The sequence below is a fragment of the Arvicanthis niloticus genome, chromosome 8, assembly GCF_011762505.2.
Source record: "Arvicanthis niloticus isolate mArvNil1 chromosome 8, mArvNil1.pat.X, whole genome shotgun sequence".
Taxonomy (NCBI): domain Eukaryota; kingdom Metazoa; phylum Chordata; class Mammalia; order Rodentia; family Muridae; genus Arvicanthis; species Arvicanthis niloticus.
Genome location: NC_047665.1, coordinates 1,984,912 through 1,998,619, shown reverse-complemented (window position 1 = coordinate 1,998,619; position 13,708 = coordinate 1,984,912). Strand labels below are relative to the sequence as shown.

The 13,708-nt window shown below is 45.9% G+C and overlaps 1 protein-coding gene across 12 annotated transcripts in view; it reads left to right on the top strand.

Moving 5' to 3' along the window:
- The window catches only part of Aopep (aminopeptidase O (putative)), a 305,721-nt gene that overhangs the window by 220,291 nt on the left and 71,722 nt on the right, over positions 1 to 13,708 (top strand). For 11 of the 12 annotated variants that reach the window (XR_013111995.1, XR_013111994.1, XR_013111996.1 and 8 more), the window contains one exon: positions 1,993 to 2,053. The exons of the other annotated variant lie outside the window; for it this stretch is intronic. Coding sequence is in view for 5 of the 11 variants with exons in the window: in XM_076938857.1 (XP_076794972.1) it covers positions 1,993 to 2,053 (61 nt within the window). In the remaining 6 variants the exon portion in view is untranslated. The remainder of the gene's footprint in view (positions 1 to 1,992; positions 2,054 to 13,708) is intronic. 12 annotated transcript variants of the gene reach the window in all.

Genomic DNA, 13,708 nt, shown 5'->3' with positions numbered 1-13,708 from the left:
TGACACCAGAGAGTCTGTGTGAAGAAACTGAATATGGCATCGGTATCTGCTTTACCACTAGGCAATAAACAAACCCTTGGAGTTGGCCGTAGATAGGCACGGTAGTGGTCACATGCTTTCTGTGAAATATTGTCTTGTAGAGATTGATAGAAACCAGAGTCTACTGCCAGCCTTGCAGCCTTCCATACCCTTCCCCAGCATTCCACATCCTTGGCATGGGTGGCACATTCTCAGGGAACTGAGGTAGAAGTATCTTGAGTTTGAAGCCATCCTATGTTACATAGGGAGACCATGTCTCCAAAGTAAGTGCATGTGCACACACAAGCACACAGACCGGCAAATCAACAGCCTGCCATGTGACCTCCCTGCCTCCTGACTCTTCTTTGTTTTGTAGTCATGGTGGTCCATTCTCATACCATGCTAGGTGCTACTGGCTGGGTCAAGCTTTATCTACACTTTGTCTCTGTGGGATAGGCATGTAGGCATGTCTTCTTGCTCTGTATCTCCTCTATCTCCATTGCTCCTGTCCCAGCCTGCAGGACCATGTAGCCTTCTCAACTACATACTCAAGTGGCACCTCTTTTCAGAACCTCTGAGCATTCTTCTTGGTATCCTCTACCCACTCATCCTCCCTGAACAAGGAGGTGGTCTTCCACATCACAGAGGCAAATCCTACAAGCTGCAGCATCTTATGAAATACCTGTCATGTATTCCGCAGAGACAGTCAGTCTCTGGGATGATTTCACCTCGGCTCCCCTCTACTCTGGCCTTGGTAGCTCCACCAGATGCTTGCCTCATACAGATGTTTGCCTGAGGATTTGGAACAATGCTCAACACCTACTTTCTCAGTCTTTACTCCCTGGCCTCTACTTTATGCCACTGAAAGAAGAGTCTTGCAGTGGGAATTCCACAAAGGAAATGATGTTTGTGTCCTGGATTTACTCCTTTGTGGTGATGCCCACCATCTTTTGAAAAAAATCACTCAGAAACAGCAATTAAGTCTCTACTCAGATGTTGCCTTTTCAGGACATTTAATCCCAGTTCCTATGAACTCTTGGATGCATCCACTGTGTCTGGCTCTTTGACCACCCATGCTACTTCTAAGCATTCTAAGTGCTGTCTCTCCCCATATGCTATAGACCTGTTTTCCTAGATGTCAGGTGCTGTACAGTCAGCCTTAGAAGTGCCTCTGACTTTGGCTTTTCTATGGGTCATTAAGATAATGCCAGAGTGTAGCCCACAGGAGTCTGGCTAGAAATTAAGCTAGTGAACAATTCCTACCTGCGTCCAAGAAAATAATGGTTTGTTGTTGTTGTTGTTGTTTTCCCTCGAGATGTGTGAAACTGGCATATAAGACTGATTTCTGTTTACATAGGAAGCGAGACAACAAAGTTGAAGGCCTATTGTTTGAAACAAAGCAGTCTGTCTGCACCCTACCTCCCATTGATCATGCCACTGGGACACAGTTCACTTGGTGGAGGGGTCTGTTTCCTGCTCTTATCCTGAGCAGCCCTGGGTTTTGAACAGTGGAGCCAGTTCTGTGTATGCTAGTTTCCAGCCCTGTCTTCTGGGACCTTCTCCTGTGCTATTTTCCCCAAGTGGCCAGCCAAGTCCACTGAGGATGTATCGGGGCCTTCGCCCAAGCTCAAGGGCGGACAGTGATCTGTGACAGTGACAGTGCTCCGAGGCGCACTCTGTCTGAGTGTAAAATGTACAGAGTACTTGGCTATTTGCCCTGGATTGACCGTGTTACATGGTAGCAGGTGATGAAAAGGCCAACGATTGTGGTCCTCAGCTTTCTTATGAGGCATGTCTGGAAATACCACTGATTACCTAATGTGACGGGTTCCTTCCCAGACTGACAGCCAGTGGGGCAGTGCTCATTCTCAAGAGAGCACCTCCTCTGCAGAATACTTAGCTATGTCCTGGTCCCGTGTGTTCTGAAGCATTATTTTCTTTTTTAACTATTTGGTTCTTGTTTTGTTTTTGAAGGCTCGGCCTGTCTGTTGAGAACATCATCCGTGATTGGCTTGAGTGTTCCGGAATACCTAAGGTACCAAGAACTGTTTCAGGATCAGAGTAAAGTTTACTACTAGCTTCTGAGTCATAACAGTAATGTTTTTAATATGTATATAAAAGAGTGTCAGAAAAATGCTGGCTTACAGTAGCCACTGGCTTGTAAGTAGGTAATGTAGGTGAATGTGACAGTGGCAACTGCATTGTGTATTAAGTGAGGCCATACAAAGCATGCTGGGTATTTGGGGTAGAGTCTCCAAGCAACAGTTTAATACCTGCAGTAGGTGAAGCAGATGGCCTGGGTATAGCCAAACAGAGGTTCTGGTTTGCCACAGCATTATCTGACCATGGTAATTGTTTTCCTTCCAACCCTACCTTTGAACTTCCTTGCTGTTATACGGATGTGTCAGACTGGCATCTCCACCTCGTCATTGGTTCGTCCTGGGGACCTGGACTCAGTTTTCCCCCTCTCTTTCAAGTCATGGGTATCTGCGACAGAGAAATGTTTGCCATCCCCATGGGAAGGTCCATGTTTCTAGAATCTATTGTGTAATCCAGGTTCCTCCCTAGCCCAAATGCTGGCCTAAGGACCAGACTTACTGTTGTGGTGTCCTTGGTGGCTGTGGACAGACCCCTGTGGCAATGAAAAGTTTTATCCTGTTTTCAGGTAAGCAGCTCCTATACCCAGCTTATTTTTTCTGATTCTGTGGCTGGTTATGTGAACTTCTGCTTGGGAGTGTCTGAGCGCCAATGAATGTCTGTGAGCCATGAAATGCAGTGAAAGGGTGTTCAGCCTTCAAACAAGAGGAAATGTTACTACCAACCACCATCAGCTCACTGGGAGATACTTGGCCTTCAGTTCAGAAATGTGTGCCAGCCACTTGAAGTTACTAGTTGACTTGGTCCCTCTGGGAACCATCAAAGAAATAAAAACTAAACAGGTGGGGGGGATGCTGCCTGAGGTACGTTATGAGAGCCTGCGGCTTTTAAGAAGGTGACTTCAGAATGAGATGACTTGCAGAACCAGCCTCACCATGCAGTGTTTAGGTAGAGTTTGCCTGATGGTCCTAAGAAGGCCGGGAGGCTCCCAGGCCTTTTTGGTGGGGCTGCTCTAGAACAGGACCCATATTTGCCCCCGCTATCCAGGAGGGAAGAAAGATGAAGTCCTAAAGTCTGAGAAGTGCGTGCCTGGAAGCAGGCTGCCCACGTGGTATATGAGGCAGGGCTGACCCTCCTCTTGGAGGCAGCAGGGGAGGTTGCATCATACAAACTGGGGAAAGGAACAAGAAAAGGTGAGATTTGCCTCTGAGCTGAACCTTTTCTTCCCAAGATCTCCTCAGAACTCCTTGAGGCAGCTTTAGCAGAGACAAGGCTTTCTTTCTACCATGAACTGATGAAACCTATTGTCAAAACAGCCAGGTGCAATGAGGCTCAGTAGCCATAACTTATCTTTAAGGCCCAACTGACATTTCCCTTGGTGCTTAGCTGTTGAGTAAAAACAGCAGCAGCAGACAGAAGCAAGCCTGAGTTAGTGCATAAGTTGGGCTGGTGAGCGATCACAGGGCGTCTTTTCATCCCCTCTACCCCACCCCAGTTCTCTGGTTATTTATGTGGCCACTGGTGATCTACCTACCTGCTTTCAGCCCCTTCCACACTCCTTGTAAGTTTCTTTCTGTTTCCACTTCAGTGAAATACTTGGCAGGGCCTGAGAGCACATGGTGGCAGGAGCTCTCAGTGAATGGGACACCTTGTTCTCCATCCCACCATTATAATATAAAGTTACTAGCATGCCTGCTCTGAAGTGACAGCACAGCACCAACAGGCTCTCTGCTCTTTGTTCTCCTCAGAATTTCTGTCATCCAGCAACCGAATTCTCTGGTGACATAGACCAGTGTTCTCTTATGAAGTTTCCATCCCATGGGCTACAGAGGCTTTTTGTCTTCTCAGAAAGGCCTGCCTCAATTTTCCTTCACAGGTCTTCCGTGTAGAAATCATAAAGAGAAAATAAGTGGGCATAGTTTCAGGAGCAGCAGAAGTGGACATGAGACCCACAAAGACAAAAGTCTTGGATCCAGTCTCCTTAAGGAATACCTCACTCCTGTAGCCTTTGACCTCACCAAGACTGAAACTATCTGTGTCCTCAGTCTTGTTGCCTTTTGTGAAAAGGTTATATACTTATTTTAGAATATAAAAGGCTTCTAGGTAAGAAAATTAAAATGACACTGAGGTGGTTTTTTCCCCCCACACTGTGGTCTTTAGGGCAGGGCCCCCATAGAGTCTAGACTTCTTATAGCTGAGGTTGCCCTACTCACATTTCAGTACTCCCCGAATGCTGGGGCTCCAGGCGTGTACCCCTGTGCCTGGCCACCAAAGAGAAGACTTCAGTGCATATCTTTCCCCACCATTCAGAATCTGTATGTTCATTCTTTGTCCTTTCTCTACCATTTTTGTTTTGATTTTGAGGTACAGGAGATAGAACCCAGGACCCTGTGCGTGATGGATATATTCTCTGTCAATTATAAAATAAAAACAATAAGCTTCTGGAGCAAGGCCAACCAGAAGCAAAGTCTAAATTGTGGGTCCACTGCTGTGTCAGTCTCAGAGGTGACCTAGGCCTGCTAATAGCCTGCTGTGAGCCTCACACATGCTTTCTGGTCTACATAGTAGGTATCCAGCCTTTTAAAGATAAATCATGGCCTTGGTCTAAGTTTTTAGATGGCATTTCTCCACTACTTTCCTTTGATATAAGCTGAAGAGCAAGTGTTGGCAACTGCCGTTTCCTGATGCATGGTCCCAGACTAAATGTTGTCAACTCACTAGCCCTGTGTTGGACTAGTATACAGATGTCTCCTGGTCTACTGGGGATTAGTTCCAGAGCCCTGCAGAGGACAGCCGGTCATTCTATACAGTGGCTTAGTGTGTATACACAACCATCATAATCCCCATGTGTGTTATAGTCAAGACAGTGTGAAGGCTGGCATCTGCCATCACACCGTTGCCCAGACACTTGATCTGCATACTCAGTTAGGGTGTATGTGGTTGTTTCTCTTCAGGTGTGCCATCTCATCCATAGTCATGTTTCAATCTCTGTTACATTGTTTGTATACAGATGCACTAGAGATGGCATTTCTTCATTCAGGTCTTCAGTCCTCCTTGGTTTAATTGCTACAGAGCCTTGGAAGATCCTCTGGAACTTGTCAAGTCCTTAGGTGCTCCCTGTGAGCAACTCTACGGTTCTGATCCTATTCCCCAGAACCTGCACCATTTCCTTATTATATTTTGCCTGGGCTGGTGCAGTAGCTAATTGCTCATGGAGCAGCCAAGCTCTTTTCTGTCTGTCTGTCTGTCTGTCTGTCTGTCTATCTGTCTGTCATCCACATCAATGTCAAGTGAGTTCTCCCCAAACACAGCTCAAATCCATCCTCATTGGGACTCTCTTTATTGGCAGTGTTCTGAGAATGCTCTCTGGCCCGTTGGTAATACTTTCAGTCCTGCCCAAGGCTGTTCTCTTCAGAGCTTTTTTGTCCCACCTTCCAGGCATACATGGGCAACCATAACTACCAGACTCCAAACAACAGTCTTCTTTGCACATGCTCTTTCCTATCTCTCTGGCATTCTCTCTTCTGTTTTGTCTTCATCATAACTGGATTTATGTGGTTGCTATTTACATGTTTATCATCCTCCCTGCCAGGAAGAGCCGTTATATCTGAAGCATCCCCACAGTACTTACCATGATAAGCATGTTTCTGTTTCCTGCTTACCCTTTTTTTGATGCTCAGAAGCCCAGAAGCCCAGAAGCCCAGAGAAGTGACAGCACCACATGGCATTCAGTACTAGAACTATATCTAGCACACCTGGACTAATTAATTGCTTAGTCAATTAATATGTGTATGTATGCATGTGTTTGTTCAGTGAGACAGGGTCCCATTATGCAGTCCAAGCTGAGCTAAAACTTGCCCTGTTGCCCAGGCTGGCCGGGACCGCGCAGACCTTGATGGTTCTGCCTCCTGAGTGGGATCACAGGCCTATATGAACAGCTGGCCTCAATGGCTGAATCTTAAGTCTAATCTTAACTAAATTTGTATAAATTAAAAGTAAATAAATTTATAATCCTTGACACATCTCAGGTAAAATAATAAACCTACTTTTCAATTGTAGATTTTATAAAATAAAAATAAAAGTCAAGCATTTATGATTAAAATTCAGCATCTGGGTTTAGATGGAATATGTATCAGATTAAGAAGCTTCATAATAATAAGAAAGGAGGAGGAGGAGAAAGAAAGAAAAGAAAAGCATTTCTTTAATTAATTTATTTATTTTTTTTTTTGCCATATTTGAAATGGTAGAATTTGAGTGAACAGTGGCCAGGAATGTACAGTTGGTGCCCGTTTCTTTGGTTTCTACATGAATTTAGCCAGCTACAGGTAAAAGTATTTTTAAAGAAACTGTCTCTGAACTGAACACTTACAGACCCACTGGAGCAGCAGTGTGCCCTCTGCTAGGTATTGGACAAACTGGGGGTGGGGGGACCACATGCCATACCTATATCACTTTATGTAAGGGGCTGGAACATCTCTGAGTTTTATGCCCACAGGAGTCTTAGACCATTTCCTCAGATGCTACAAGATGAACTAACCCATTAAAACCTCATCTAGGGCTTCGGTAGAAGTTGGACTAGCTGAGTGGGGTACACGGGGGCTAATGGGTGTCACTGTAGTGAACTTATGAGCTATGGAGAAGTAAGAAAGATGGAAGAGTGCAACAGTGCTTGTGCAGTGCAGACAGAGCAGTGCTTGCACAGTGCAGAGAGTGGAGCAGTGCTTGCACGGTGCAGACAGTGGAGCAGTGCTTGCACGGTGCAGACAGTGGAGCAGTGCTTGCACGGTGCAGACAGTGGAGCAGTACTTGCACGGTGCAGACAGTGGAGCAGTGCTTGCACGGTGCAGACAGTGGAGCAGTGCTTGCACGGTGCAGACAGTGGAGCAGTGCTTGCACGGTGCAGACAGTGGAGCAGTGCTTGCACGGTGCAGACAGTGGAGTGGTGCTTGCACGGTGCAGACAGTGGAGCAGTACTTGCACGGTGCAGACAGTGGAGCAGTGCTTGCATGGTGCAGACAGTGGAGCAGTGCTTGCACGGTGCAGACAGTGGAGCAGTGCTTGCATGGTGCAGACAGTGGAGCAGTGCTTGCACGGTGCAGACAGTGGAGTGGTGCTTGCACAGTGCAGAGAGTGGAACTGGAAGCAGTGGCAGGACAGTTGTGGGAGAGGCCTGAGGTCTCAGTGGAATAGATGATTGCCAACCAATAGATTGGTTGGCAGGGTGGAATGCAATAGCCTGGAGCTTATGTAGATGCAGACTCAGCCCTGAACACATCACCAGGACATGGAATTACCCTGCTTCTGGGCAATGAAGGAAACCAAGATGAAGAATGGTTTACTTTCTGGACTGGACCCCCTCAATTGAACCACTGTGGTCCATGTTGCTGCTGAGGGCCATGTGTGGCTCAGTATGGCCCATATGGACATCCATGGAGTATGCTGAAGCTTGAGGCCATGTTGATGTCTGCATACTTTGCTGCCATAGGAGCCATACTAATCTAAGGGGCCTTCACTACCACCTGAGGCCATAGTGATGTCTGAGCCATGCTGCCACCAAGGGCCATGTCTGGGTCCATGATACTAAAGCAGCTGGGGGTCTATATTGATGTCCATGGCCCATGTTAACCACTGAAGACCATGCAGATGTCCATGATCTAAACTACAACCTGAAGCCAATCTGATATCTACAGGCCATGCAGCTTCAGGGGGCCATATTGATGTGGGTGGCCTGTGCTGCCACCTCAGCCCATGTTGATGCCCATGGTCTGGGATGCCTCTGAGGATCTTGTCTGTATTGGGAGTCCTACTGAGGCTGGGCCATGTTTGTGCTATCACCAGAAACCATGAGGAATCCCATGACCTGACCTCCTGCTGACTGTGAAGAGCAAGGAGGCTACTCTAGCAGTGCTACCTATGCTTGTAGATGCACAGCTGAGAGAGAATGACATGGAAGGTTTCAGTGACAACCCTTACTGTCCCAGGAAGCCATCAAAGAGAACTCTTAAAAACTGTGATAAGGGGACTGCAGAGATGGCTCAGTGGATAAGAGCACTGACTGCTCTTCCAGAGGTTCTAAGTTCAATTCCCAGCAACCACATAGTGGCTCACAACCATCTGTAATGGGATCTAATACCCTCTTCTAGTGTGTCTAAGGCAGCTACACTCTGAAGATGAGCTACAGTGTACTCATATGCATAAACTATATAAATAAATCTTTTTTAGAAATTGTGATAAAGCTGCTGAGATGTAGCTCTCCACAACTGATGGCTTCTGGCAGCCATGGGGTAGAAGAGGACTCAGTTTTCTTTAAGGGGTGAGCCACTGGGAGTTTCACCATGCTCCAGTGAGTACATGGACAAAACAAATTGGACTTTCTGGGGGAGGGATGTAGGTCACAGGAGGGTGTGGAAGTGCTGGGAGGTGAGTGTGATTGGGGTGTATGAAGTGAGATTTCCAAAGAACAATAAAAATATTACTTTGAAAAACAAAAACTCTATCTGCTATGCCTTACTTTTAAGATGTAGCAGCTTTGCCGGGCGGTGGTGGCGCACGCCTTTAATCCCAGCACTTGGGAGGCAGAGGCAGGCGGATTTCTGAGTTCGAGGCTAGCCTGGTCTACAGAGTAAGTTCCAGGACAGCCAGGGCTATACAGAGAAACCCTGTCTCGAAAAACCAAAAAAAAAAAAAAAAAAAAAAAAAAAAAAACATGTAGCAGCTTCATTGAGTATGATAGAGCCTGTAACCACAGCCCTGAAGCAAAGATTGTGAGTTTGAACTGAGCCTGGTCTACATAGCAAGTCTCTGACTGAAAAAAAAAAAATCACAAAAATAACAGCTAAAAAATTAATAATTAGAAAATTTGTGTATGTATATATGGTGTGTACATAAGTGTATATACTTGGGAAAGAGGGTGCTGTGCATGTAAGTATGGCAGCAGAGTGTGTGTGTGTGTGTGTGTGTGTGTGTGTGTGTGTGTGTGTGTGTGTGTGAGTGTGAGTGTGTGACTGTGTGTATGTGACTGAGTGTGTATGAGTGTGAGTGTGTGTGTGTGTGTGTGTGTGTGTGTGTGTACATGCACTGGCATCAGAACATCTAGAGCTAGAATTCCTGGCAGCATCACACCAGACAACATGGGTACAAGAATTGCTGAGCCATGTCCTCAGCTCACAGAACCTGAAGCTCATCAACTGGCTAGACCAGCTGCCCCCTAAACTCCTGAGAGCCTCTTGTCCCCACCTCCCAGCATGGGGGATTAGTGTTTACCTATGTCCAGCTTTCTATAGGGGCATCAAGCACTGACCCCTCTCCTCATTCATGCAACTGAGAAGCTTTAACTGTTCTGTGTGGTCTATGTGTGTCCTGCTGAGCAGAGCTGTTCACTTGGCCTGTGTGTGTTGTTGAGGACAACTGTTCACATGGCCCGTGTATCCTGGTGTCTAGACCTGTTGACGTGGCCTGTGCATCTCAGTGTGCAGAACTGCTCGGAAACAGTTATCTGTTATCTGAGTTAACAGGTGAGTCATGGTACCTTAGAGCCATCCACAGAACAGATCTGAGCGAAACTATCTTAAGTTTATAAAGTCTGTGAGTCAAAGTGAAGATGGCTAATAGAGGCCTCGCAAGGGTAGGAACTAATCCCTGCCTTGTGTCTGCTCTCAATTTTTACTCCTAGTCAGCTTGTTTCCAGAGATCTGAGCATGTTCTCTTTCTAACTTAAGTGAACCTGGGGTCCATCTGCACCCAGACCTTCTCAGAAGAATGTACCTAGTAGTAGAATGAGCATCAGCAGAGGCAAGGGCAGCACAGAGGACAGATGCCTGTCAGGTCAGCTGCATCGTATGTCCTAGAAACAGGCCGAGAGCCACCTCAATTCCCACACTGGCCCCTGAATCCCAGAAGTGAGAGCACAAAGTTATTTTGCCACCTTGGGGAAATGCCACTTCATTTCCAAGCAAACACCAAGAAGTTGCCAAAGGTCACACAAGCCAATAAGGGGAGCCAGAGGCTCTACAAGAAAAATGCTGCAGTCATGGAGCTGGAAGAAGATGACCAGGCTGCTACACAGAGTCTGTGCTTGTGTAGCCAAGGATGTGGTTCCAGTTAGAGACCCACAGCTGGTTTATCAGGAAGGCGGCTCTAGGCTTCTTGCAGCACATTCCTGTAATATCTTTGCATGTAGTCTTAGAGGGCATTAGAATAGCTAATTTCAGGGCATTTATAAGAATTTGACACTTTTATAAAAGTTTGTCCTGTCAGTCAGGAAAGGACTGTTTTGAAATTTTCATCAGATTAAATTCCTGTCGTACTGACTGTGGGGCTGTTGTTTCTTGCTAATAGTGGAGGCACCCACGACACACCCTATACTGGGTACGTTCACTATCATTTTGTTTAGTAGTTTATCCACACTTCGTGACCGAGCATCATGAAGATGCACTGAGCTCTCTGGCTTGCTTGAGGCAGCATCTGAAGTGAGGATGACTCGTGGTGGCCCCTCGCTGTCCGTCAAGGTGCGTGGCCCTTCCCACAGCTTCTTCAAATGCCATACTGCTCGCACAGTTGCCTTTTTATTTTTAGTCTAATTTTTTTTAACTTTGGCATTTATAGTTCAGTACTCAAATTTGTTTGCTGGGCTGTTATAGCTAAGTACTACAGGCAGAGCCTATTTAACAGCAATTTGATTTTCTTACAGTTTTGAAAATTGAAAATCTAAGGTCACAGAGTTGGCTTCTCCTGAGGCCTCTCTCCTTGGCTAGCAGATAGATGCGTGTGTGCCTGTGCATGTGTGTCAGTGTCTCGCACTCACATTTGTATTTCTGCCCCTATCTCCTCATTGTAAGGATACCCGTTACACTGGATTAAGTCCTGGACAAGTGGATTTTATTTTACTGTGGTGAGTCCTACCTCCAGAACAGTCAATCTGAGATACTGGAGGTTTATGACATCAACCTAAGAAGAGACACAACTCAGCCCACATCAAAGCTCACCACCAATTTCCTGACAAGTTCCAAATTTCTAGGAAATCTTCAACACAAAAAAGGTCACGAGCCAGCCTCACATATTTTAACCCCATGGAGGAATACACTCGGAGTAGGTTTTGGTCCAAATGATGCTGATTACTTAGTCCAAAACCCCCAAGATTTATGTCTGGTAAAATAAATGAGAAATAAAGGAAGGGATTGTTCTTCCATCTTGCAGAGGTGTATGTACTGGATTGTTCTTCCATCTTGCAGAGGTGTATGTACTGGATTGTTCTTCCATCTTGCAGAGGTGTATGTACTGGATTGTTCTTCCATCTTGCAGAGGTGTATGTACTGGATTGTTCTTCCATCTTGCAGAGGTGTATGTACTGGCATTGTGCACTGTTCAAGAATCCACTGTGACCATCCTGACACAAGGCTTCACAGTATAGTAGGAAGCACCATCTTTGCTGAAATGACCTTTCCCATCCCACTGCATTTCCTGTGCCCAGGTTTTGTTCTTCATGAGGGGCTGTGGATGAAGGGAAGATGAAAGAAGTAGTGTTTCCCTTAAATCTCAGTGAAATTCAGTAGGGAAAAAGTATGTATGTAAATAACCAACCTAAACCAGAAAGCAACCCAAAATCTAGCTTTAGAGAGCTCATGGGTAAGTCACTTCATGCTTTGGAAGCAAAGAGGCTGTGGAGATACTGGAAGCTGATTGTGAAGGACAGGTGGATTTGAGGCAGAAAGCAGGAAGGTACTGTGGGTGGGGGACTAATGTGCCCACATGAGCTATATCAGGTAACCAAAGTCTGGGATGCACTTATGTCAGAAACATGGCTGAAGCACAGGGGATGATACCTGGTTTCAGTAGCAGACTTCTCCCCTGCTAGGAGAGTGGCAGTAGTAGCCCTTCTCAGTCAGCCTCACACTCACCCTCCTCCCCTCCCAAGACCACTTGTACTGCCCCAGTAATAGGAGAGTAAATTACCTTTACATTACTGATGGACTCCACCTTATGATGTGTTTGAGTCATGATCTTTCCCTTCCATCCTCCATTACAAAGAGGTGTGTGGTTGCTTGTTATGTGTGGAGAGCAAGGTCTGCCAAGGGGCTGTTAGTAAGGCAGATCCCACAGGGACTTGTGATGCAGGAAGTCATCAGAGGCTCTTCATGGTGTAACAGTTGCTTGAGTAACTATCTCACAGCTTGGCCTGTTAGAAAGATAACTTCCTGGTTAAGGGTTACGCCTTTCTCCTTCTCAGTAGGATGATGTGACTCAGTTGAGAGGGAGGAAGTTAGACTGACTCTTGTCCCTTAGTTTTCAACTTTAAACTTTCATGTGTACAGTTGTTCGTTCATACTGATACTTAAACAGTAGTGTTAAATCTATCTGGCCAATAGTATGTAGCCAGAGAGCACATGGGGTGGACTGGGGTCCTCCACACCCACAGGAGTCTTTAAAGAAGGCATGGGAGAAGAGTGGCTTTGTTGGTAAACAACATACTTCAAAAGCAGGAGAACTGGAGTGATCTCTTGAACCTAAGAGAAAATTCTAGGTGCAGTGGCCCTTAGACTTATTATCCCAGGCCTGGGGAGTCAGACACAGGGATCTTCAGGGCTTTATAGCCAGGCAATCTAGCCTAATTGATAAACCCCTGCTAGAAGAATAGCCCCAGTGAGAGCCCCTATCTCAAAGGAGGGGAACTGCCTTCATGAGGAAGTCTCTGGGCCTCCACAGACATGTACACGCACACACACACACACACACACACACACACGTACCACAACTGTATGTATACATATATATGAATTAAAATGAGTAAATATACAGCCTTGGGGAGCAAGCCAAATGACTGAAATACAGATTGTGAAGTGTCCAGATCCTGTCAAGGATGGGAGAGATCCCCAGAGAATTTGTTGGTAGAGTGAGACTGAAGGCCTGGATCCTTTAGGACCTCAGACTGAGTGTTATGCCTGTGTAGGTGGACATGTGCTGGTAGAGCCTAAATCCAAGGCTTCATGTGTGCTGGGCATGCATCTTAACTGTGAGCTATTCCTCAACTGACCGTGTATTTTTAAAGTAAGCTCATAGAACTTATGTATGATTCATGTCAGAATGGCTTTCTTGGTCAAAGAGCATTAGAGAACTTTTTTTCTTGAAGGAAAAAAATGAAAATTCTAAACTAGGCCAAATTGATGCAAATACTTTCAGACATGTGGCACCAGTGAAGAGAAATCTAGTATTTGTTTAGTAAACTGAAATAAATCTGTTGTGCCTTTCTAAGCAGAAGGAAGAGGAAGCTAGGACAACTAGCTTTGGAAAATGGCAGCATATCCCTGTGGCCCCAGGAGAGGCAGACACAGGAGGTTATGGCACACTGGGAGTTGTCTTGCTCTATGTAAAAGTAAACTCCAAACAAACTGAGGTTATGAACTAGACCCTATCTCCAACAGAAGAAAGGGATGGTGGATAGTGAGTGGTTCAAATGATTATTAAAGAGATAGGCTGACTCCCCACTAGAAGAATAGCCCCATGCACTTGGGTCAGAGACCACAGGCCATCAGGATCATGCAGGAGCCTAATTAAAGCTCAGGCTCAGCCCTTTTCTACTCTCCTGAGAAGGTCTACG